Source organism: Lobosporangium transversale (assembly GCF_002105155.1).
Source record: "Lobosporangium transversale strain NRRL 3116 chromosome Unknown BCR41scaffold_48, whole genome shotgun sequence".
Lineage (NCBI taxonomy): Eukaryota > Fungi > Mortierellomycota > Mortierellomycetes > Mortierellales > Mortierellaceae > Lobosporangium > Lobosporangium transversale.
In genome coordinates, this window is record NW_019029026.1 from 236,091 (window position 1) to 259,020 (window position 22,930).

Here is a 22,930-nt window from a genome sequence, read left to right on the forward strand (position 1 = left end):
AGAGATTAGGATATAGAATGTTTTTTTTTTTTTTTTTTAAGAAAGTTCATCACAATTGTATAAATGTTGTTTTCTCTTTTTTACTGTCTTATTTTATTCTTTTATTTATTCTTTTATGGCAGGACAACATATGGCTTGGGGGCATAGCGATCTGAGTTGTAGACAGACTCACCAGCCTTCCAACCCTTATGGTTCTTCATGATCTCGGCCTCACGTTGCTTGGCAGCGACCTCGCGACGGTATGTATCACGATCAGCCTCGGCTTGCAAAAGTGGAATTAAGTGAATACGCGACCACACCTTCTCACGCTCAAGTTCCCTATTTATTTTGCACAAATTAATAGTAATAATAATAATAAAGAAAATAAAATAAAATAAAATAAAATAAAATAAAATAAAAAAAAGCCATGTTGACAGTCAGGTATAATGCTTCTTTAAAGTCTCCCTGTTGCTTTTCCAAATGAACCTTTTTTATGCCTTAGAAAACCATAATCCTGTCTGTTTCAAACAAAAGGTATTCTCAGCAATAACGCCTCCATTATTTCTCCATGACGATAATGGTTCCTTGGTAATCACTTTTAGCAATTATTGTACTTTGGCTCTTCCTGTTCCATTGAAAGGGATGTGCGGAAAGGACTTTTCCTTCTACATCCTTCAGGATATATAAAAACACGATCAAACACGTGTAATATCCGATCCGTCCTTTCTGCCTCATTAAGTACTAGACCTCGTCTTAAAATTGACGTAGAGCCCCGAGTATCATTAATGCTATTGTTATTATTATTGTCATCATTGTTGTTATTACTGTAGTCGTTATTATTGTCCATATCATCCGTGTGCTGATGCTGTTATCAATGATTGCTATAACTGGTAAAAAAGGAAATATTCCTGCATCCGTGTTCTGCACCTCGGAATAAAAAGAATTCTTCTTGATGTGTTTAGTTGTCACCTTGCCAATCTGTTTTACATGCCAGCCTGTCAGTCTCCCTTCCTGCCTTTCCTGCCTGCTTGTCTCCCTGTCAATTACTTTCTATAGTCCTTTTTTTTTTTTTTTTTTTTTTTTTACCTGCGCTCAAGATTACCCTGGCCGGTTCTGTACAGACCGAAAGTGCACATGAGTGTAATGCCAGAGAAAAGGACAAGACCCGAAGGTCCGACCTTAGGAATATAACGCTTATATCTGATTTCAGGGAAACCGCCGGGGCGAGGCAGCTCTTGCTGTGGAATTGTCGACATGTCCGAGAGTATTTATAAGGAGAATAAAAGCAGGCGAGAGAGAGTAGGGAGTGAGAATGATTGCCGATTTCGATCTGTCACCGGCCGGATGAAAAAACAATGTGACGAAAAGAAAGCTTTACTAATCACGTGATCATGCAAAAAAAAAAAAAAAAAAAAAAACAGGGCGAGCTACTTCGTCTTCTAATGATATCTTTCTTTCGCTCACAATCTTTTTTGAAAACACTTCAACGTATGCTTCTGGAAGTGGATGGGAGAAAAAGACAAAAGAGACATCAAGATCTTCGTTCGAGACCACAGTTTATTGATTCGCCAGAGTATTAATAATAATTTCTCTAGATATCAAATAATGGTCCCTCTTCGTTGATATCCAATATCACCAGGAGATTCCTCAATATGAAATTTAACACTTGGTAAGACGCGGGGGAATAAATAACTGACCAAATTTACTCAAGATATTCAAGTTCAGATGAGACCAGGATGGGGAAGTCTTAATTAGCAAAGACCGAGAGACTAATGTTAGACAACCAAAGTTGATCAAGGATCGTCGTGCTGTTTGTCATGAATTTACATAGGATCACCCGGAATAGACGATAGACTAGTAGGACGCTGTAATGTTCTCCGATAAGTCCATATTCAGTAGGGCGGAGACCTTCGGTAGAGAGCACTGCTGTGAAGGTCTAGCCGCAACACTTGAGGAACATTAGACATTCCAACAAAACAAAGTGTAACAGGCGAGATTTTGGCATGATATTTTATGTTATCATGGCATGAAGAAGATTGCTCATGCTTTACGAGGTGCTCGATTATTACCTCGAAGCTACTCGGTACTGGTACACTATGGATCTGAAAACTTATAATTTCAAGGATAATAAGGTTATCACCTCACTTTTTTCAGGCCATGAATCCGTTTGAACATGGGTGGATATGGGGATCCGCCAGAGCCAAAGAAGTTATGGACAAATATCTTGAGCATGCCAAGGAGCTCAAGGAAAACATGGCCAAACAGGTTATTAATGTCTTCATAGACGAGTGTGAATAAGGGTTATTCAAAAGCAAACAATAGGATCCAAAGCCATTTTTAAATGTGAAATAGCAAAAGATAAAAAGCAGATAATTATACTATGAAGAATAGGTGTTTTTACTAAAAGCAAATGGCCCCAATATCATTTGAAAAAACATGGATCACTATATTTAACCAAAAACTACTTGCATAGACACAGGGCACAGGCAACAGATTGACAGACAGACAGATAGACACAGACATATGAACAAACTACATATACATAATTCTCTTTGTGCTCACTTGTTCTCCTCAGCCGAGAAGGAGGCCCCGGTTCCATTGGCGACACTGGCGTTGGCGGTAGTGGCATCAGAGGGTGTTAGCTCTGTAGCAGTGGCTAGAGATACTGGTGCGGCTGATGACACAGTATCGGCAGTGGCTCCAGTGGACTCTGCTGTTGCTGTTACTGCTGCTGCTGCTGCTGCTGCCGCCGCTGCCGCTTGGTATCCATAGTATTGACTGTAATACTGTTGGTAGGCTTCTTGGCTATAGCCTTGCTGAGTATAATAAGCTGAGTAGTCAGGTACAGTTGTTCCAGAAGTGGCTGTGGAATCACTTGCCGTGACGGTTGTAGCAGGGGTTATGGAGGTGGTAGTTGCTGCAGACGTAGTTGGCGTCGCTGAAGATGTGGGAGCTGCACTAGTAGCAGCTGTAGTACCATATTGACCCGCAGCATATCGAGAGTAGTCAAAAGCATTGTAGGCTGACACGTCTGCACCGGTAGTAGGAGTAGCAGAAGATGCATCTGCCGAACTGGAAGCTGTCGCCGCTGGCGGTTGGTATCCTAAGATAGTAAAAAACGTGTCAGATTAAATTGTGTGCAATGTAGTATTCATTTATCAGAATGCGTATCGTGATAATAACCATCATCTTACCTGCAGCACCATATTGGTATCCATAGTATTGGGCATATGCAGCCTGCTGTTCGGGCGTATATCCAGTGACTGCGGCTGTAGAAGCTGCTGGGGTACCATAGCTACCATATTGGCCGTATCCACTTGATGTTGATTGCGCTGGTTGCTGATATTGCTGCTGCTGCTGCTGGTAAGCACCATAACCACCGGAGCCTCCATATCCCCTATTGAGACAGTTCAGAAATAGTTTGGTTTGTTATTAACACTCTGTACTTTTCTTATTATTATTACAATAAAGTCAAAGTTGATTGATAAATATCACTTACCCTTGATCACGCTGTCCACCATAACGTTCGTTATCACGCTAATACAACAGAACCAGTAATAGATTGCGTTTATAGTATGGCATGCCGGTGATCATCACAAACGGAAAAAATCAGAGCAACGTTGTAAAAAGATAATTGCAACCGCAAACATCATGATGCAAAATGTTCGTTTTTTTTTTTTTTTTTTTTTTTTTTTTTTGACATATTGGTTGAGTGAAGTAAAACGAGACAAGACACAGCAAGATGTTCACAGCATATTGTCAAGATAAAAGGCAGAGAGAAAGGCAAAGAGGCAGAAAAATTATCAATTTACATTTGGTCGTAGCAATAGTTGGCCCATTCTGTTAGTCTTTAAGTTGTTGAGCGGATGCTACACCGGAGTTCTCTCCTGAGCATAAACAGTACACAAAACACAAGCAGCACAAAGCATAAAGCATAGTACAAAGCACACAATACAAGTATCCCAGACTCACATCCAGACAGATTAATCATGAGAAACAAGTGTTGATGAAGAGACACAGGTATACACACGAGCACACACATACACACACACGCACGCAAAAAAGTTCCATTGTAAGCACAATACTCCAAACAATATAGGTCTCCTGACTGTTCATCCATCTAGACAGAGTGTATCGATATGTGCTATATGTTGTCGCAATTAGGAGGCAGTCGTATACAGGAATTGCATCTGGCCGTTTCGACAAAGAGCGGATCCTAAGACAGTTGTTATGTCAAAGGAAGAAGCATGGCATCTTCGAGACATAAAGCAATCGCGAGAATACGAAGGCATCACATCATTGCATAAAGATATCCAATGTAGCATACGCAACCTTGTGTCTCCGCTTCCGATTTCATTTTTTTTTTTTTTTTTTTTTTTATCGTCAAAATGTGGATTCAACATTTGGTTTCCAATACATCCAGCTGAATGTTAATATGTCGTCAATAGAATCAAACGGTCCAGTAACGTCGCGAGGTAATATAGTATAAAAATATTCAAAGACAACATTCACACATGAATGATAAATCGTGAGCAGTTCAATGGGTTGTCGAGCCGCTTTCTGTTTATGTCGTGCCGAAGACCATAAATCCATGTCCGAGTCTGGCGACGAGTCGTCTTTTGTATATGAAGCCCGACACAAGCTCAAAAAGTATACATAAAATAGTCCAATAGAAGAGAACAACAAGGAAAATAAAATAATAATAAAGAGGGTGTAATAATGAATGTACTCTAACTTACCGCTCCGGCAACTTTCTCCATAATCAATTGTTTGGCATATTCAACTGCCTCGGGGGGTCCATATAAGTTAATAGTGCGATCTGTTGGAGGTGGCATAGCAGGATCAACTTGCTGTACCTGGATCTTAGCACGAGACTGTATTTGAAGCTGCTTGACTGTCTCGCCCCCACGACCAATCACCAATCCGATTGCATCCTGAGGGACAGTTATAGTAACAGGTGGTGTAGTCTGGTATCCACTACTATGACCAGCTCTAGGTGCCATGTCGCTGACAATCTCCTCAACGAGCGCTTTTGCTCGCTCAATCGCACTATCGTCTCCAGTGATGGAGACAGTTCTGTTAGGGGAGTTATGGTCGTTGGGCGTAGGAGTGACCGCAATACGTGCTCCACTACGATCCTGTAAATCGCGGATGGTCTCGCCGCCGCGTCCAATGACAAGACCGACCTTGGTGCTTGGAATCTGAATGGTGGCGGTGGTACCACCGCGACCGTAGCTTCCGTTTGCACTTATACCATAGTTTCCATTGCCATAGCCGCCGCCACTAGTATACCCACCCCCCCCATGGCGCTCTCCAGTCTGAGAACTGGCAATAATTTCTTGAATCTGGCGCTTTGCGTCTACAATGCCAGCAGGCTGTCCTAAAATATTAACGAATCGTTCACGGTCCCCAGGGTTGCCATCTGTAGGAATACCCATGTAATATGAACAGTATTAGATTGAGTGAAATTAACTGAAGCCATAAACTCAAATAAAAAAAAAATAAAAAAAAATATTAAACTCCTAATGCAGATATTTACCTTGTGAGAACTGTACACGACAGCCTGTCTCGCGTTCAATTCGCTTGAGGTTTTCACCGCCACGTCCAATTATCAAGCCTACTAGGTTTCCTGGCACAGGCATTTCCTCTTGGATTTGATGCTCATTACGCATAGGAGGAGCATAGTGCGAAACTTGAGCTCCTAGACCAGGACGATGCATGGGAGTTGAGTCTATAATACAATCAATATTCAGTAACGAAGCATTAGTTGATGAGATGAATTTTTAAATTTGTAAAGACTTGCGGAAAATGAAAGAAGAGTACCTCGACCACTATCATATGCCATCCTTTTGCCATATGAGTTGTCATCACGACCATCATGGCCATGGCTACTATAGTCATCTTCAAAAGAACGTTTCAAAGGGGCATGTGTACTAGGTGTGGCAACAGGTGGGGCGGCACTAGAAGCTGAGTTGCCAAGCTTTGCAGCCAAAGCCTTGACTTTAGCCATCGCAGCAGTAAAATCAACCTTGGCCGCGGGGGCACCAGATGCGTCTTGACCGGGAGTATCTGAAGGCATTTGTTTGATATTCGAATAGAATTAAGGGAAAGAAAAGAAAGTGAAGAAGATGGTTGATGACAGAAAAAAAAATAGCCGTCAATGTTGTGTTGTGTCAATGAACTGAAAGGTTCAAGCTCAGTGTTTTTGCGAAAAGCGCCACCTGAAATATAAATACATGTGACACACCACAATAAGATCAGAAACCAGAGGGCAACAAATTGGACAAAGACACATGAACTATGCTTTTCTTCTCCATAAAATAATATGCCCTGATTTTAAGGATCTAGAATATTTCACGTGATCTCACGCGCCTTCTCTTTGTCTCTTTTAGTTGACAGCTTTTCATCCTCAAACACTCAAACACTCAACAATATCATCTACAAAGTCAACATGGAGGCCAATCCTCGAGGAATCCCAAAGGCACCGTTTGTTGAAAATGTTGAAGACCATGTTAGCGAGCAGGAGCCTGTTGAGATTGTTCTTCGGAAGTTCCAAGAGGCTGTAGCGTATGTTCAGAAAGAGAATATAAGGAAAAAAGAAAAAGAAAAAGAAAAATAAGATATACGGTATATATAACATACGACATATTCTGCAAAAAAGTACCCAAGAAGTGCCAGGAACAAGGATTTAGCGCTGGAAGAGACGCAGTAGTGTATTATACCACTTTCATTATCAAGCACCACTTCAGCATGAAGAGGATGATTACCTTACGACTGCAAAAAAAAAAAAAAAAAAAAAGAAAAAGAAAAAGAAGAGATCACCTACAAGATAACAATTAATAGTCATCATCACTTTACCTCTCTTTATTTACAGCGCAAACGGGACAGTATTATTAATTACTAATTACTAATATTATGCTTAATTTGCTCTTGCACGCTTAAAAAAAAAAAAAAAAAAAAAAAAAAAAATGGATAGAAAATACAAGTTCATGGAAGTGAACATGCTTCAGCGCAAACGTAATCTGGATGCAAAGATCCCTGAGATCCGCAAAACCCTTGAGATGGTGCAGTTTTTGCAATCACAAGCCAGCAAGGAAGATGAGACCAAGGAGATCGAAACATTGTATGAATTGAACGATACGTTATACGCCACTGCTAAGATTCAACCTACTGGAAAAGTTTGCCTGTGGCTGGGTGTAAGTGGATACAATATAACTTATACTGATCGGATCGAGTGATCTTTGATACAAATTATATAACTGTGTCCTTTTCTTTTTTTTCTATTCTTGATACACAACCTCATATTTAGGCCAATGTCATGCTGGAATACCCAGTTGAAGAGGCTGCAGACCTTTTAAAGACCAAATTAGAATCTGCATTGAAGACATTGAAGAATACAGAAGAAGATTTGGCCTATCTGAGAGATCAAATTACTACAATGGAGGTCAACACGGCTCGAGTCTATAACTGGGATGTGAAGCAACGGCGCCTCGCAAGGGCCAAGGCCGAAACTGAGAGCAAAGAATAAAGGATCGGATAAAATAAAGTAAAAAACAATATACAAACAATAAATGGAAAGCTTTCACATAGTCTACGTTATAGCTTGCTTTAACATTAACATATTTTGCTACAGTCTTTTTTGTGCGTGGGATATGGTCATTGAAAGGTGCATTCTTTAGAAGCTCAGATTACTGCTGCATAAGCTAAATGTATATGTGTATTTTTGTCTTCACTGCGTTTCATTATTTCTTTCTGTATTTTTTGTCTTTCGTTTCGTTTATGTTTAGCATCAACGCGTCTTTTCTCTTGTGAGAAAAAGGTATTAATTCACTTTTGTATTTTTTTTTTCTTTTTTCTTTCTTTCCTTTCCTTTTTTTTTTTTTCTTTTTCTTTTTTTTTTTTTTTTTTTGTCTTTTCTTGTCGTTGTCGTTATATTGATTTGTAGTTCGTCCATGCTTCATCGTAGAGGTCATGAGATAGCATCAAAGGGGAGGTGGGTAGTAAGAAAAGAATGATTATTTACGAGATATAGTATGTAGAAAAAAAAAATAAAAAATAAAGAGACGTAGGCATCGTTGTCAAACAATAGTATTCCGCCTTGGTATTATGCTTGCTCCTCGTTGGTCATATCCAGTATAGGATTCACATCATCCACCACAGTTAAATCCGCTAGGAATGGGATAAGGTCCAGCAGTTCGGTATCGTGCGGATCATTGAACCAAGAAGAGATCGGAACCGCATTGGTTTGATGGAAGATATAGCTTGCTGGAGAATTGTCGATAATAATTGTATTCTTTAAGTCTCGGCCTATTACAGAAAGATCCTACAAGAAGCAAAAAATATAAACGTCTTATCTGAGCATTGATCCTTGCTTTAACATTATCGAGTGACAAAAAAAAAAAAAAAAAAAAAAAAGAGAAAAAAATATCAACTACGCCGTTTTACCTTCACATAGTTTCCTTTATGATTAAAGCAAGATTCTCTGAAAAGACGATGCTTGATAACTCGATGCACATCCAGCATATCAAGAACAGGATCAGCATACTACACAAAGAAAACGAATTACAGATGCGAGTGAGTTTGATGCAAAAGCTTATTGTCGTCTAGTCAATTCATCTGGTCTGCTTTTAGCTCTAGGACAAACCTTAGATAAACTGGCGGTAAAGATGACAACCTCATACAGCTCCCCCATCTTTTGTAAAAAGGTATCGACCCCTGGACGTTTGATTACATAAACATTGTGTGACTGATTATCAATCTCGACAGGGACTACATAGTCAGCTTGGGGGATAAGCTTTTAGGAAAAAATAATAATAATAATAATTAGAAATCCATTTTAGACTTTGAAGCATCTGACGTTGATATCTACCAAACATGGGCCTTTCCCCAGGAATTGCATCTATGCTTCTCTTTACCTTGAAGGAACTATGGACAAGGGTTTCATCTAGATCCAATACTAGGCACTTTCTGCCAGTGTGTTCTGGTGCAATAGGACCAAGCAGCCCAGTAAGCTCAACCTCTTGTGATTGAGGGTGCTCCTAACCATAATAAAACCACGTACGGAGTTATTAAACTTGCATGTACTTTTTTTTTTTTTTAGAGAAATAAAAAGGTACCACAGGAGCAGGAAATAAGAAGGATAAGAAGGCGATTGGAAACTTGAGCCCAATCCAGGGCAATACAAATAATGAAATGTAGTGTAGAGCCATAAATTAGTGGCCTCTTTGTGTTTTTGACATCCTCTGAGCAGTATGCTTCACATTCTATAAAGCAACCACGCCGTCCAATGGAAGTCATAGCTCCAGCGCTCCACAGTTCCCAACGAGATCCATGCCAGTAAAAACTTACCCCCTCGGGTTCCTCAATGGTGGTTGTTGCGGTGACGTCTACGATCGCTGGCTGAGGTGGCAGTGATTTTTCATCTGCCAGCTGGCCTGATACCGCCTTCTTTCCGATGCTAACTGTTGAGGGACGAGCAGGGGACGAACCCACTTGCAGAGATGCATCACTGTCATTCACAAAATTAGCACCACAGCAGAAAATAAGAGACAAAAACGACGGTTTCTGAGGTTTGGCCTCCATCGGGTTCTTGCGAGCCTTGACTGAAGTTGATGAAGTTGGGGTATGTGTGGCATTAATACTGTTGCCATTGCTAGCATTGCTACCGTTGCCGCTGCTGCTGCCGTTGCCGTTGCCATTTCCAGGGACGCTACTGCTGTTGTTGGTTAAAACAGCAGAATTTGTTCCTGATGCTGACAGATCACTCAGTGGGCCTGCTGAGGCAGCTAGTATTGGTAGAAAAAAAAATTACTCCATTAATAATAAGTTGAAGCTGATGAATACCAAGAATATAACATAATATAGAATAGAGTAACGCATGGAAGGATGTATGAATGGTTGAAAGATATGACCAGATGAACGTGCGTATGTGTTGAAGAGATCGTTTTGTATTGGCTCCGTGAGAGACATCGTGTTATATTTTTTTTTCGAGACTTTTGAGGTGTTTAGAATATGCAAACATGACTTTGCAAACTAAAGCACACAAGTGCACGTTTGAATGCAAAAAACAAAGGGGTTAAGGCGTGCAGCATGATCGACCGCACAACAATAGGCAAAGGGGCAAGGGAGTGGAGGCCCTCCTGGGGGAGAGAGTTCCACCTGTGTTACTGTTTGATTCAACTCTCGCCATCGCTCCGTCCGTCTGCCGTGGGCGCAGCGTAATGCTTTCGGTCTATCAGTGATAAAAAAGAATATTGACAATACCTTGCTCCTTCGAGGCTTTACTCTTGCCAGACATAGAATTTCAGACTACTAAAGTTGTCCCTGAGTTTGTGTGAGGCAAAAAAAAAAAAAAAAAAAAAAAGAATAATTCGGGTTAATCTCTTTAATTCGTTGTAATGATTGGTGATACATGACACATGGAGGGGCTGAACGTGCTCGTTGCTAGGGGAAGGAGGGATCATTGACATGCCATGAATGATTTGTAATAATGGGGGTATATTTGAGGGCATATTAAATAGCATCAAAATGAATATGGGCAGCATGAGAAGTCTCGGAAGAGGCGAGACACCGCGTGTCAAGATGTGCGACATGAGATCAGAATCAGAAACAGATAGAGTTACCCTCTCAAAAGAAAACGGGTTACCATCAGAACCGTTTGCCTTCAATTGGATGACTCGAGTTGAGAGGAAAGGACACATCAAAATTAAGACTCACAGATGGAAGACCAAGGATTATGAGAAAGAGAAAAAAAAAGGGAAACTCTATTTGGATTCTAGATATTAGACAAAGTCAGGGCGGGGAAGGCAATAACGCCTTTTCTTTACAAATATGAGAGAGAGGGTGAGTGTTCGTGTGTGACAGAGTGATGGAGAAGGTGTAAGCGTTAATGAATTAATGACGGACAGCGAACAGGAAATGAACCTTTTCTTCTGTCAAATGAATAAACGGATGGGAATGGATGACTTGCACGGAGGGTGAAAAAAGGACATGAAAGAAAAGAGAGAATAAAAGAATAATAAAAAATAAGACAACCTGATAAAAAGGAGCCGATGTTCTCTATAATAGTTTGGATAGGGAAGAATCTTGCCAGAATGGTTGGAAAAAGAAAAGAAATAAGGATGGGGACGGAAGAGCGCAAATTCTTCATTTGCGCAAAAGGAGAACACATTGCTCTAATGCTCGCATGCTTTTCCTCACATTCTGACAGACTTGTTGTTGTAAAGGTGCCAAATACAAACACACCATTTACATCTTTTTTTTTTTTTTTTTTACTTTATGCACAATGGTGAGTCATCGTAAGTCTGTGTGAAAAAAAAAAAAAAAAAAAAAAAGATTCGTTGTATAAAAGGTCGTGTGGAATAGCCGGCAAGGATGAAGCACTTTTTATAATAAGGCAGAGTCTTTCCGAGTCTACTACAGGCGAGTATGCGTTGGATGAAGGAGAAAGAAGGTTCTTGTAGTGCCTTTTTCCTCAAAAGGAATATCATTGGTGTTTCTCATGTTTCTTTCAACCTGAACATAGGGTGGAATATTGAAGTTGGGACATGTAGCCAAGGAGGGGAGAGCTTCACGAGAATTATGAATGAAATTTGTAAATGGTCTAGGGGAAGAAAGGGGAAAGGAGGGACCCATGGAATAGAAACACTACATTCGCTCACTCGCTCACACATATCAAACATACACGCGCCTAATGCATACCAATAAATACAATTGAAAGTAGAGTATGTGGGCGTTGTTACAACATGCGACGGAGTATGAAGAGTAAAGAATAGTATGTTGCGAGTGTGTTTTGGCAGTTGGTATAGAAATAAGAGAATCAGATGGTTGAGAAAGTCGAGATGACTGTGTAATGTAGGTGAGAGTAGGTGATGTTCTTACGTTTCGTTGTTTTTCTGAAGTGGTGAACACACACAAAAAAAAGGATGCTTGGAAGCAAGACAGAGAGTGAAGAAAAGAGGGCTTCTTCGCAAAAGGAAGAGACCGGTGATAAATATGAAACAGTTATGACACGCAGTGCCCAACAGTGAATAAATGAATTAAAGAATGAAGACTGAGGAATGGAGAATAATAAAACGAAAAGGAATGGAGAAAAGTAAATGTGAGTGGGAGTGTGTGGTTGAGAAAGGAGGGAGGGAGAGAAGGAGAAAGAAAGATGAAGAGCACACTCGAGGATGACAGGAAAGCAGAGGAAAGGACGACGGAAGAGGTGGAAGGACAAGAGGAGAAGAGAGGAGGGAAAGTGGCCAAAGAAGAAGAGAAAGAGAGAGAGAAAGCTCAGGAATTGAGAATAAAAGGACCAAGATGATGATTGCACAATTTAAAAAAGAAAAAAAAAAAAAAAAAAAAAAAAAAAAAGAGCCGTGGCAAACGGGAAAGAGTGAATAGAGCAAGAAAGGCCGAAAATGTATTGAGGCAAGTTCATGGAATAGTGAACATGAGCCATGATTCATTTATAATGTAGAAAGAGAAAGAGAGAGGAAGTCATCAATAATCATGAGAACGATCAAGAAGAATGAATATACAACTGCAACAACTGCAGCATATTGCCTTTATTTGTGTTTATGCTGATATAACAGAGAGAGAGAGAGAGAGAACATGAAAGACGCCTTTGTGATTAATAGGATGCAACACAAAGGAACAAATCATTGCATCCACTGCATCAATGCAACCTTATTGTAATGAAATCATTTTACAATCGTAGATGTATACTGTTCTCATACCAAAAAGAAAATGTAGAAGAGAGGATGAGGATGAGGATGGAAAGGATGATCGTATAGTATAGATGACAACAGATCCGTTCGCATCGCATAGAATGGATAGGAGAAAGAGAAAGAGAAAGAGAAGGTTTGTTAGCCATGAGTGGAAAGAGCATATTGCTGTATAGACAGATGTTTTTTGGGAGAAAGAGAGGAACATCGACAATGCCCCAGTTGAGAGGTGGGGTAAAGACTTGGGTTTTTGAGAGTAAACTAAGCAGATGCAAGCTGAAGGAAGAGCAATCTTTTATCAAAAAGCTAAAAGCAAAAAGCAAAAGGACGCGGAGAAATAATGAATGCAACCATATTTGTGTAGTGTGTGTTCATTTTGAGAACAGCAACAGAACAACCACATCGCAATAAACAATTATTTATCCTGCTGAGGCATCAATAGAAGCATCAGAAAAAAAGGGGGGAAGGGGAATGGCGGGCATAACATCGCAAGATTATAATCAAGGGATGGGTTTATTTAGCCTTCTATCCCAAGAGAGCTCTTGTTTTTTCAAATGCGGCTGTTAGATGCAATTTTTTTTTTTTTTTTTTTTTTTTTTTTTTCATTTCTCTATTTCAGTTTGCTCTTTTTTATTTATCAACTTAACAGAGCGGATTATGAATCAGATGAATGTTGTTTCCTTGAATCTCACGCTGATGTTTGCGTCGTAATTGAGGAAATTAAGGTTATCTGGGATTTCTTCCTTTACCCCCACTTGTTCTCGGAAGTTGGGTCTAAGAAACCGAAGAACATCGACCCACAACCTGGTTGTGCATCCTGTTTTTACGCCTTCGTCACACATCTGGTGTAACACGCGAGATTCAATTCTGGGAAGTGCAACTGTTTATCTGTAACAAAACAAAGAGCATAGCCTTACGAGTCATGTACAAAACCACAACTTGACCTGAATCTGTACTCGCCTAATATATATCTCCATTCCTAGATAAAAGTTAAATACTAATGATATTGTACAGATATACAATTTGCTTCTAAATGGATAGAGTACAACTGGTGAACATGATTTAAGAAAAAAAAAAAAAAAAAAAAAAAAAAAGTGTACAGAGCTTCATCGAGATGCACTACAACAGCTCGTAACTCTGCAACACCAGAGGTTCCAATCAGAGTGCTGCACTTGTAGACGTGTTCCAAAGTAGATCCGTCCCAGTTCCAGAACAAACTCGTGATCCTTGTAAGGGTCTAATCCTAATTGGCGCAGATCTTGTATCGAAATCTCGATAGGACGATTAGAGATCTCGTTCTCTAAATCCGGACTGAGTGGCTCATCATCATCATCATCAAAAATGGCAGCCGTGGTCTTAAAGGATATCAAACGGCCAAGATCTGAAAGTAGCGTAGAAGTCAAATTATGGAAAAACCTAGTCATAAAGTGAACGGAAAAAGTTAAAACAAGGCTTCAAAAGGCATCAACACAAGTTTCAAATGAGTGAACAGTACCTGATAGCTTCCGTATCTGCACTTCCACAAGTTCGTGTCTGCAAAACTTGCAAGCATGCGCCACTCAATGGGCGATCTCTGTCCCCGGATAGGTGCTCAGAATCCGCTTGTGATGTAGGAGTAGTAATTAGAGGCTCAAGGCTGTCGTCCTCTGTTCCATCACCACCATACCACCACCACCATCCACCGGTGACCATCTTTCGTAACGTATCCGACATATTAAAGCCACCCTTGGATGAAGACCTCTCACATTCAATAGTTTGCATGTCTGTACTGCTTAGTTCACTAAGTTCCTCATTCTCTTCATATGCTTCTGTTGACGCAGCTTCAGTACAAAGGTGACGCTGCATCCATTCTTGCCGTCTCCGGAACCGATTCAGCTGCTGTAGCATAGAGAAATAACGACGTTTGTCTATTGCATTTGGACAGCACTCTTCCAACTCATTCTCTCGAAGTGTTTCATTAACAATACAAATCCTTGGATAGGCAGATTTGTAATTAGTTGAGGAAAGATCCACCAGGACATCGTAGAGCTGGGGCTTAAATAAAAACAGCTTGTCCGTGGTGCCTATTTTAGGGGTGAAAACATATTGGATTACGGGAATAAATAAAAGGCAGCCGACAAAAATATTGTCACCGAAAAGATTGCAAGAGAGCTTTGCTTCAAGGTCAAAATGGTCATTTCCAACATACAGGCTACATATCCTCCTTGAATATTTTGCATGTTGTCGATATCGTGGAGTCCCACGCAAAAGAGTGGCTGCATCCGCTCCGTAAATTTTGTCTGTGAATATGAAATTGCTCCAGGTGGAATAGTTGCCATCAAACAGATGTTATATACTGAGGCAAGATGTCAGAATACAAGAATACAAGAATACCCATATTCGATCGAAGGGCGTCAATAAAGCGCTAAATGAACTCGGGTATCTGAAAAAAAGGAAAAAAAAAAAAAAAAAAAAAAAAAAAAAATTACCAAAGAGACAAGAAGGCTCGATGGGTGTCTTGGTACAAATGAGGATTCGTTTCCTCGTCAATGCAGCTTTCCAAATTGTGTAGATTGCTGGACCCATTGTGTGGACGAGCCGCAAGAAATGGTGAGATGGATGAGATATCTAGATCGAGATAAGAGGGTGAAAGTACGATCGATGAGGATGTTATTAATAGCGTATAGTACCCGAAAGAAGATAGTTCCATATGCCAGTAATACTCACTGGAATATCATCTATCTCTCCAGGCTCGTGTTGTCCTGTAGGAGACGATGATAGAGGTTGCAAAGGCTCAGACAGAGTGAATGAGCGACTGATACGACGTATGTTGCGAGCACGATAAGAACTTCGTCTATTAGAAGATGATGACGACGCTGTAGTATGGTATAGCACCTTATGCTGTGCAAAGTAGTTAGCGAGATCTGCTTTTTCTGCGCCTAAGGTTGTATGGTCTCTATGATATTGGATATTCAACGAGTTTTGGTATTAGTCAATACATAGAGGAGCCGCCAAGGACTTTTACTATTAAGTGGCAGTCCAGGCTTTGGTATATATTTACATACCTTGCTTGGCTCTTCAGAAAGTCGACATGTCGCCAGACCTGTCCACATCGCCCAGTTTCTACTGATGGTTTGACAAGCACACCCACTGAGGCCATTTGTGCGCCTCGATCCTCAAGGTTTTCTGAGGGAACATTTGCGAAGACAGCGACTCCAATGCAGCCTCTAAGCTGAAAATATCTAAAAGCGGGATGTACAGAGGACAATCATAATTAGTAACACGTTTCATAGCTAATTTGTTTAATAGTCGTGTAGTGTTCGCTCGTACTCACATCACATCCTGGGAATGACTATGGATACCGCTTGGAAGTGCAGAAAACTCTACACCTTTTATTTCCATTCCTATTTCCGTTAATAAAAAGATTCATTGTCAGAACAAATGCCTTGTTCCACTCCGAAACAACTGTCGCAGACGGTCGCTTTATCCGATTTCCATAGGTGACTCGCAATAGTTACAGTTATTTCGCCTATAGCCTACAAATAAGAAAAGTACTTTTTTTTTTTTTTTTTTTTTCACCTTAGTTCAAGTCAGTACCTGGCGTAGTTTCACTCCATTCTAGTACATTGCCTCGTCGGGTATCAAATCGGACGACGAAAATGGCATCTATGGTGGGAATGTCGTTCTCCATGACAGCTGTATTGTGGAGTGGAGCTTTCAAGTGAATTGCTCTCTCAGTTACTGCTTTTTCCCTCGCTACTACACCCCCCACAGACATTCTTCGCATGACTTGATAAGCCACGACCATTGTCACATGTGGGATGAAAAAGCGTGGGGGGAATTCCAATGTCGCACAATACAAAGAATTGGGGAATGCAATCCCTATGGGCACATGCACTCACTGAGATTTGAGAAGCCAGTATCAAAACGAAGAGTGCGCAATACTGCAACACAGAGGGAGACGATCAGTGATGACTCTTCGTATATTCACATTTATTGTTGTGTACGTTGTTTTTTGTTTTCTTTTTTTATTTATTTATTTTTTTTCCTTTTATTCACAGGATCATTAGTGCGCTTGCCAAATGTGAAGTCAGTTCGCTAAACTTTGATTTCGCTTCCCTCTGAGGTCCCAGGCCAAGCGTATCTGGTGAATATAAATATCGGTACACAGTGGATCAAATTTCTCTCTTTTCTCCTTTACTCTTTGCTCCTTTCACAACCCTTCCACCACCTTCACCACCACCACAACTCCTTAAAACCCATTTGCCATGACCTACAAAATCGGTAAGTTTTCATCCCTACTGGACATTCGCAATGATCCATCTTATTCTGCTCTGCCCTGTCCTACCCTATTCTATCCCATCAATTCTATCTTCATGCTACACCGAGCCTAACATGGTGCTGCACAATTATCTGATGGCGCAATATGAGAACATTCATTTGTTCGCCTAATAACGCAGCAGCAAATATGTTTAATATAATCTTCGATGTTCCTTCACTCAAGGAATTGTAAAACATCAGTGTTGGCTTTTCTAACGGATTGCTTACAAAATCCATGTTTAACATTCAGCTGACATTAGCCTTGCCGCTTTTGGCCGCAAGGAGATCGAGCTCGCCGAAAACGAGATGCCTGGTCTCATGGCTCTCCGTCAAAAGTACGGCCCTCAACAAGTCCTCAAGGGTGCTCGTATTGCCGGTTCACTCCACATGACCATTCAGACTGCTGTCTTGATTGAGACCCTCACCGCTCTTGGTGCTGAGGTCACCTGGACTTCCTGCAACATCTTCTCCACTCAGGACCATGCTGCTGCTGCCATTGCCGTTACCGGTGTGCCTGTATGTCTTTTCTCTAATTCCTTTAGGATGCTGTATAATTTCATATAAACTGTCTAACTAATCAAAACTAACTTCATCTTTTTGTTTTTGTTGACAGGTTTTCGCCTGGAAGGGTGAGACCGACGAGGAGTACATTTGGTGCCTTGAGCAGCAGCTCCTCGCCTTCAAGGACGGTAAGGGTCCCAACTTGATCTTGGACGACGGTGGTGATCTGACTACTCTTATCCACGAGAAGCACCCTGAGCTCTTGAATGAAATCAAGGGTATCTCGGAGGAGACCACCACTGGTGTTCACCATTTGTACAAGATGCTTAAGGAGAACAAACTTAAGGTCCCTGCAATCAACGTCAACGACTCTGTCACAAAGTCCAAGTTCGACAACTTGTATGGATGCCGTGAGTCTCTTATTGACGGAATCAAGCGCGCCACCGATGTCATGATCGCTGGAAAGGTTGCTGTCGTTGCCGGATACGGTGATGTCGGTAAGGGATCTGCTGCTGCTCTTAAGGGCATGGGTGCTCGTGTGATCGTCACCGAGATTGACCCTATCAACGCTCTTCAGGCTGCCATGGAAGGTTATGAGGTCACTACTATGGAAGAGGCTGTCAAGGAGGGTAACATTTTCGTCACCACCACCGGCTGCCGTGATATCATCCGTGGCGAGCACTTTGCTGTCATGAAGGATGATTCGATTGTCTGCAACATTGGCCACTTTGATATTGAGCTGGACGTTGCCTGGTTGAAGAAAAACGCTGTCAAGCACGTTAATATCAAGCCTCAGGTTGATCGCTTCCAGATGGCATCTGGTAACCATATCATTCTATTGGCCGAGGGCCGTCTCGTCAACTTGGGATGCGCTACTGGTCACCCTTCGTTCGTCATGTCTAATTCGTTCTCAAACCAGGTCTTGGCTCAGATTGCTCTCTGGACCGATATTGGATCCTTCCCCTTGGGTGTCCACATGCTCCCCAAGAAGTTGGATGAAGAGGTCGCTGCTGCTCATTTGGCCAAGATTGGTGTCAAGCTTAGCAAATTGACTCCTGTCCAGGCTGAGTACTTGGGTCTTAACCCTGAGGGTCCATTCAAGCCTGAGCACTACCGCTACTAAGCAGTCATTTGCTCGTGCAAGTGTACAGCAATTCCCCCCTTCTGCATTCCTTAAACAATCAATTCAACTTGTACAATAGTCTCATTCACTCCTGTCTGTTACTTGCACATAGTCTTTCAGTTGTAAAAAAAAAAAAATTATAAAAACTTTGTCTCAACACAAATACAAATAATCAAAATGTGACTGTCATTTTTTCTTTTTAAACCATGAACATTTCAACCCATCCTGCCTCAACATCCACTCTGCATCATCATTCGATCAATTGAGAACAATGTCAAAAGGTATCACTATACAGGAGCAGCACCCAGGACAGCAAATATAACAGAATGAAGTCCATAGATGTGACATTACGTCCCTTGATCATCTTGATCATTTTTTGTTTTTGACAGCAATTGTCATTATCAACAGGATATCAACTAAAGTTTTTTTTTTTTTATTTTTTTTTTTATTTTTTATTTTTTATTTACGTCGTCAACGCTTCTATAGCCACTACCAAGAGAGCCCATGAAGGCAATTTCGCTGCGCCTAGCCTCAAAAAGTCAAAGTCCGCTGTGGCAGAAATTGTTCCCAGGCCAACGCGCGAAGCTACTCCTGGACGCGTTTATGTCTTTGGAACGGGTGACTGTGCTCAGCTTGGGCTAGGTGAAGATATTCTCTCTAGGAAGAAGCCAGCCAATCTCACTGCATTGAATGATGAGCAGATTGTTGATATTGCTGCCGGAGGTTTACATAACATGGCGCTCACTGCTGACGGAAAGGTAATCTTTTATTTGCCCTTCTCAGTTCTGTGTCGATTCAACATTATGTAACTAATGTTTCATTTCTCTTTTCTGGTAGCTATGGTCATGGGGAGTGAATGATCAGCGAACTCTGGGTCGGTCTGGAGATGAATATACGCCTTTGCCGGTTGAAGGTCTTGATCACGTCAAAATTATGAAGGTTGCTTGCTCAGATTCCCTCACTGTAGCTTTGACAGAAGAGGGTACCGTTTACACCTGGGGAACTTTCCGCGTAAGTCTATCTTATACGTTTCCTTGAAGCACGCATCTGTTTATTTAATTAGCTGATATATTGTTTTTTTTTTTTTTTTTTTTTTTGGTTCGGTTTCTTAATGCATCATGATTCCTGTTTATGGCACTTTTTCCTGAATATGGTAACAGAGTGCTGAGGGGATCCTAGGTCATTCTAAAGAAAAAGAAGTTCAAGACCTTCCAACCATTGTCCAAGGCTTGAATGGTATTGTAGATATTGCGACAGGAACGGATCATGTGTTAGCTCTTGATGTTAAAGGCCACGTGTACAGCTGGGGTAATGGTCAGCAAATGCAACTTGGCCGCAGGATTGTAGCACGTCGTATCTTGAATGGTTTAACTCCAGAGTCTACCGGGGCCAAGAACATCTTCAAAGTTGGGGCTGGTTCATATCACTCTTTTGCCATCGACAAAGAAGGAAGGGCATATGCTTGGGGCCTTAATACCTATGGTCAATGCGGCTATGAGAACGCTAAAACTGAAAACATCTCTTCGCCAACCCTAATTGATGCACTCAAGTCAGAGGTGACGATTGATATTCAAGGAGGCGAGCACCATACGATTGCATTGACTAAGGATGGGAAGCTGTATGGATTTGGCCGCTCAGACAGCCACCAACTTGGACTTGGATACACTGAGGAACCTGGTTCCGAAGACCCGACCAGCCATAAGAAAGCCATCCGTCATCCTACTTTAATTCCAGATTTACCTTCCATCAAGGCCATCTCTGTTGGAGGCAACCATACTCTTGCTTTGACACAAACAGGAGATGTGTATGCATGGGGTTTCGGCGAGATGTTAGCGTGTGGTAATGGCGAAGAAGAGGATGTTGAAAAGCCATTAAAGCTGACTGGACAGCAAATTGAGAACTGTCGTGTGCTGAAGGTTGCTGCAGGAGGACAGCACTCTGTAATTCTCGCCGTGCAAGAGAGGTAGATGATTTGCGCCTTTGATCAGATTTATATATATCATATTAAAGGAAGTGATCAATTCACGTGATGGGATAGTCCTGGGTCGTGTGTACTGCATACATGTCCCTGGCCTGGCGAGAAGGATTATCGAGCCATCACGCCCATCAAGAAATACCATCTGCTCTTACCTGTGTTGTCTACATTTCAATCCCATTGTTTCCAATTTTTCTATTTTTCTCACTCTTTCGGGCCCCTTGTTCACGGTGTGCACAACGCGTCGCTCCTTTGTGTTGGCTTTTTAGTTTTATTTGCCGCCATTTTTCTTAGTTTTTGTAGAAATTGCACAGCAGGGCATCAAGAAAGAAGCTTTTTTTTTTGATTTCTAACTCATGTTCTCATCTTTTACTTACTCAAGCTGAATTCTTTTTATTTTATTTTGTTTTTTTTTATTCGCTGTCTCTGATCTTTTTCTTTTTTAAAACTCACTTTCTTCTACGCTTCTCCTTTGCGCTTATCTTGTCAGCGCGTCTGTTTGCGTGTTGTGTGTTGTATGTGCTGAGTTCCCTACTTCACTTTCTTTTATTTGCTTAAAGATTGCTTGTTTATTACTTTCTGTTCATTAAGCATCAGATTCGATCGCAAACCATCATACCATCATAAAGATTCTTGCAAGTGTAGCTCTCATCATAGATATACTCGGTAAGAGAAATCAGCCACCTTCTCCCTCTTTCCCTCTCTCTCTTTTCTAGTCGTGCTGACCACTTGTTTTGCATCTATACGAAAATCACTCGTATTTTCTCTCATTCTTTCATTAGGTTCATTTTCCATCTCATCTCGATTTTATAAAAACCATTGTCTCACCGTCTGGGACTCATTGCATAGCTGGTGCCATGTCGAACGACACTCCCAACAGCAACCCACAATTCAATCCGCAACTCCAGTTCTCTCCAACTAATTTGGTTGGACGAATGAATGGTAAGTAATCTTGAATTAATTGTTTGTCCATGCTGTTTGTTCATCAATCTTGCCTCCTCTTCCCCCCTTCACATGTGTCTCCTTTCCATGCCTTCTAATCAATGGATAAATGAATGAACGAATCAATTTATTTCACTTTGATTTGCTTTTTTTTTTTTTTTTTTTTTTTTTTTTTTTTTTCGGAAAAGAAACAAAGAAAACGCGTATTGTCAATCATCTGATCTCATTCTCTTTTTCTCCTTTTCCTTCTCTCATACACACACTTTCTTTTTTTTTTTTTTTTTTGATTGATTATTTTACTTAAATTGTAATCGTTATTTTTTTCGGTTATATTGTATAGCTAATGGAGTTAATGGGATGCAGATCAGGAATATGTACGGCACGCCTACGATGCCGAATGCCATACCCAACCTTAACTCAGGAGCAATGGGACAAAATACACCTCTATCTATGGCGCAGAGGCAGGCCCTCGGCGTCGGTGGACCTGGTTTTCAAATGAACGGTGCTAACCCTGCATTCGCAGCCTTGAGTCAACAACAACAGAGGCATTTTCAGCACCAACAAATGATACATCAACAGCAGTTGCAGTTGCAACAATTTCAACAACAACAGCAGCAACAACAACAGCATCAGCAGCAACATCAACAACAACAACAACAGCAGCAGCAGCAGCAACAGCAACATCAACACCAGCAACAACCGCACCATCAGCAGGCATCATTAATGAATAATTTTCAACTTCACCAACCTCCACAGCCATCCACAAGCGAAGTCTTGTCTGCATCCAATGTAGATGCTAAAGCAAATCCATCAGGCGGAAGCCAACAAAGTGGCGGAGAGATGGCAGATGACCTTTTTGGTTTAGAGTTTGTTGACTTTAATGAAGGTGGCTCGACTAATCCTGCAACTTCAAAAGCGGCTGATAGTAGTGCCAACATTGCAAACGATAGTGCATCCATAGTCCAGACGCCAGCATCATCAGGAAACAGTGGGATCATCAATGGTGGTAATAATAATGGTGTCACCGGTGCTGCGGTCACTAATGCTGGACCCAATAATGAAAATAACAACAACATCAGTAGCAACAATGGCAATACCAACAATTCGAGTAATAGCAACAATGGCGGTAACGATAACAGCAACAATAGTGACAATAGTAATAGTAGCAGCAATATCAACAACGGTAATAACAGCACTAATAACATCAGTGCCATGACACAAAACAATGCGACATTTAATCAGCAACCACCTGGATCTCAAGGTTCTTCTACATTCCAACCCAATACGAACACGCAGCAACAACAGACTCAACAACTTTCACAGCCACAGTCAGCCCTCAGCCTCCAAAGACCACAAATACCACTGCAGATACCTCCACAACAACAGCCACAACAGCCTAAT

At 41.2% G+C, this 22,930-nt stretch overlaps 9 protein-coding genes across 9 annotated transcripts; 3 read left to right on the plus strand and 6 right to left on the minus strand.

Moving 5' to 3' along the window:
* Positions 1–83: 83 nt before the first annotated feature.
* BCR41DRAFT_361454 (GRIM-19 protein) lies at positions 84–1,304 on the minus strand. Its single transcript, XM_022025538.1, has 2 exons — positions 1,066–1,304; positions 84–318 (listed from the first exon to the last, which is right to left on the minus strand). Exons 1-2 carry the CDS (start codon positions 1,233–1,235, stop codon positions 114–116), a joined length of 375 nt encoding a protein of 124 aa, XP_021877321.1. The 5' UTR covers positions 1,236–1,304; the 3' UTR covers positions 84–113.
* Positions 1,305–2,352: 1,048 nt separating this feature from the next.
* BCR41DRAFT_174269 (hypothetical protein) lies at positions 2,353–3,978 on the minus strand. The gene is made up of 4 exons (XM_022019717.1): positions 3,792–3,978; positions 3,479–3,516; positions 3,174–3,376; positions 2,353–3,082 (listed from the first exon to the last, which is right to left on the minus strand). Exons 1-4 carry the CDS (start codon positions 3,816–3,818, stop codon positions 2,538–2,540), a joined length of 813 nt encoding a protein of 270 aa, XP_021877322.1. The 5' UTR covers positions 3,819–3,978; the 3' UTR covers positions 2,353–2,537.
* On the minus strand, positions 3,677–4,342 carry BCR41DRAFT_361457 (hypothetical protein). The gene has a single exon (XM_022025539.1). The coding sequence runs from the start codon at positions 4,097–4,099 to the stop codon at positions 3,830–3,832; it is 270 nt and encodes an 89-aa protein (XP_021877323.1). The 5' UTR covers positions 4,100–4,342; the 3' UTR covers positions 3,677–3,829.
* Positions 4,343–4,402: 60 nt separating this feature from the next.
* Positions 4,403–6,167, minus strand: BCR41DRAFT_174285 (hypothetical protein). The gene is made up of 3 exons (XM_022019718.1): positions 5,803–6,167; positions 5,519–5,710; positions 4,403–5,401 (listed from the first exon to the last, which is right to left on the minus strand). The coding sequence occupies exons 1-3, from the start codon at positions 6,056–6,058 to the stop codon at positions 4,710–4,712; spliced, it is 1,140 nt and encodes a 379-aa protein (XP_021877324.1). The 5' UTR covers positions 6,059–6,167; the 3' UTR covers positions 4,403–4,709.
* Positions 6,168–6,314: 147 nt separating this feature from the next.
* BCR41DRAFT_327383 (Prefoldin subunit-domain-containing protein) lies at positions 6,315–7,707 on the plus strand. The gene is made up of 3 exons (XM_022021655.1): positions 6,315–6,546; positions 6,956–7,175; positions 7,289–7,707. The coding sequence occupies exons 1-3, from the start codon at positions 6,431–6,433 to the stop codon at positions 7,505–7,507; spliced, it is 555 nt and encodes a 184-aa protein (XP_021877325.1). The 5' UTR covers positions 6,315–6,430; the 3' UTR covers positions 7,508–7,707.
* Positions 7,708–8,083: 376 nt separating this feature from the next.
* On the minus strand, positions 8,084–9,561 carry BCR41DRAFT_374281 (HAD-like domain-containing protein; the record flags this gene model as incomplete). Its single annotated transcript, XM_022026859.1, has 5 exons — positions 8,084–8,302; positions 8,425–8,523; positions 8,624–8,773; positions 8,895–9,017; positions 9,217–9,561. The coding sequence occupies 5 exons, from the start codon at positions 9,559–9,561 to the stop codon at positions 8,084–8,086; spliced, it is 936 nt and encodes a 311-aa protein (XP_021877326.1).
* A 4,234-nt stretch (positions 9,562–13,795) lies between these two features.
* On the minus strand, positions 13,796–16,555 carry BCR41DRAFT_425342 (hypothetical protein; the record flags this gene model as incomplete). The annotated part of the gene is made up of 8 exons (XM_022030572.1): positions 16,266–16,555; positions 16,003–16,072; positions 15,734–15,910; positions 15,396–15,624; positions 15,158–15,296; positions 14,878–15,024; positions 14,185–14,752; positions 13,796–14,105 (listed from the first exon to the last, which is right to left on the minus strand). The coding sequence occupies exons 1-8, from the start codon at positions 16,474–16,476 to the stop codon at positions 13,796–13,798; spliced, it is 1,851 nt and encodes a 616-aa protein (XP_021877327.1). The 5' UTR covers positions 16,477–16,555.
* A 562-nt stretch (positions 16,556–17,117) lies between these two features.
* Positions 17,118–18,775, plus strand: BCR41DRAFT_174385 (Adenosylhomocysteinase). The gene is made up of 2 exons (XM_022019719.1): positions 17,118–17,504; positions 17,602–18,775. The coding sequence occupies exons 1-2, from the start codon at positions 17,295–17,297 to the stop codon at positions 18,610–18,612; spliced, it is 1,221 nt and encodes a 406-aa protein (XP_021877328.1). The 5' UTR covers positions 17,118–17,294; the 3' UTR covers positions 18,613–18,775.
* A 349-nt stretch (positions 18,776–19,124) lies between these two features.
* BCR41DRAFT_312042 (regulator of chromosome condensation 1/beta-lactamase-inhibitor protein II) lies at positions 19,125–20,579 on the plus strand (the record flags this gene model as incomplete). The annotated part of the gene is made up of 3 exons (XM_022021066.1): positions 19,125–19,370; positions 19,450–19,623; positions 19,773–20,579. Coding segments are annotated over 3 exons (1,227 nt in total), but the record flags the coding sequence as incomplete, so codon positions are not given.
* Between the last annotated feature and the right edge of the window lie 2,351 nt (positions 20,580–22,930).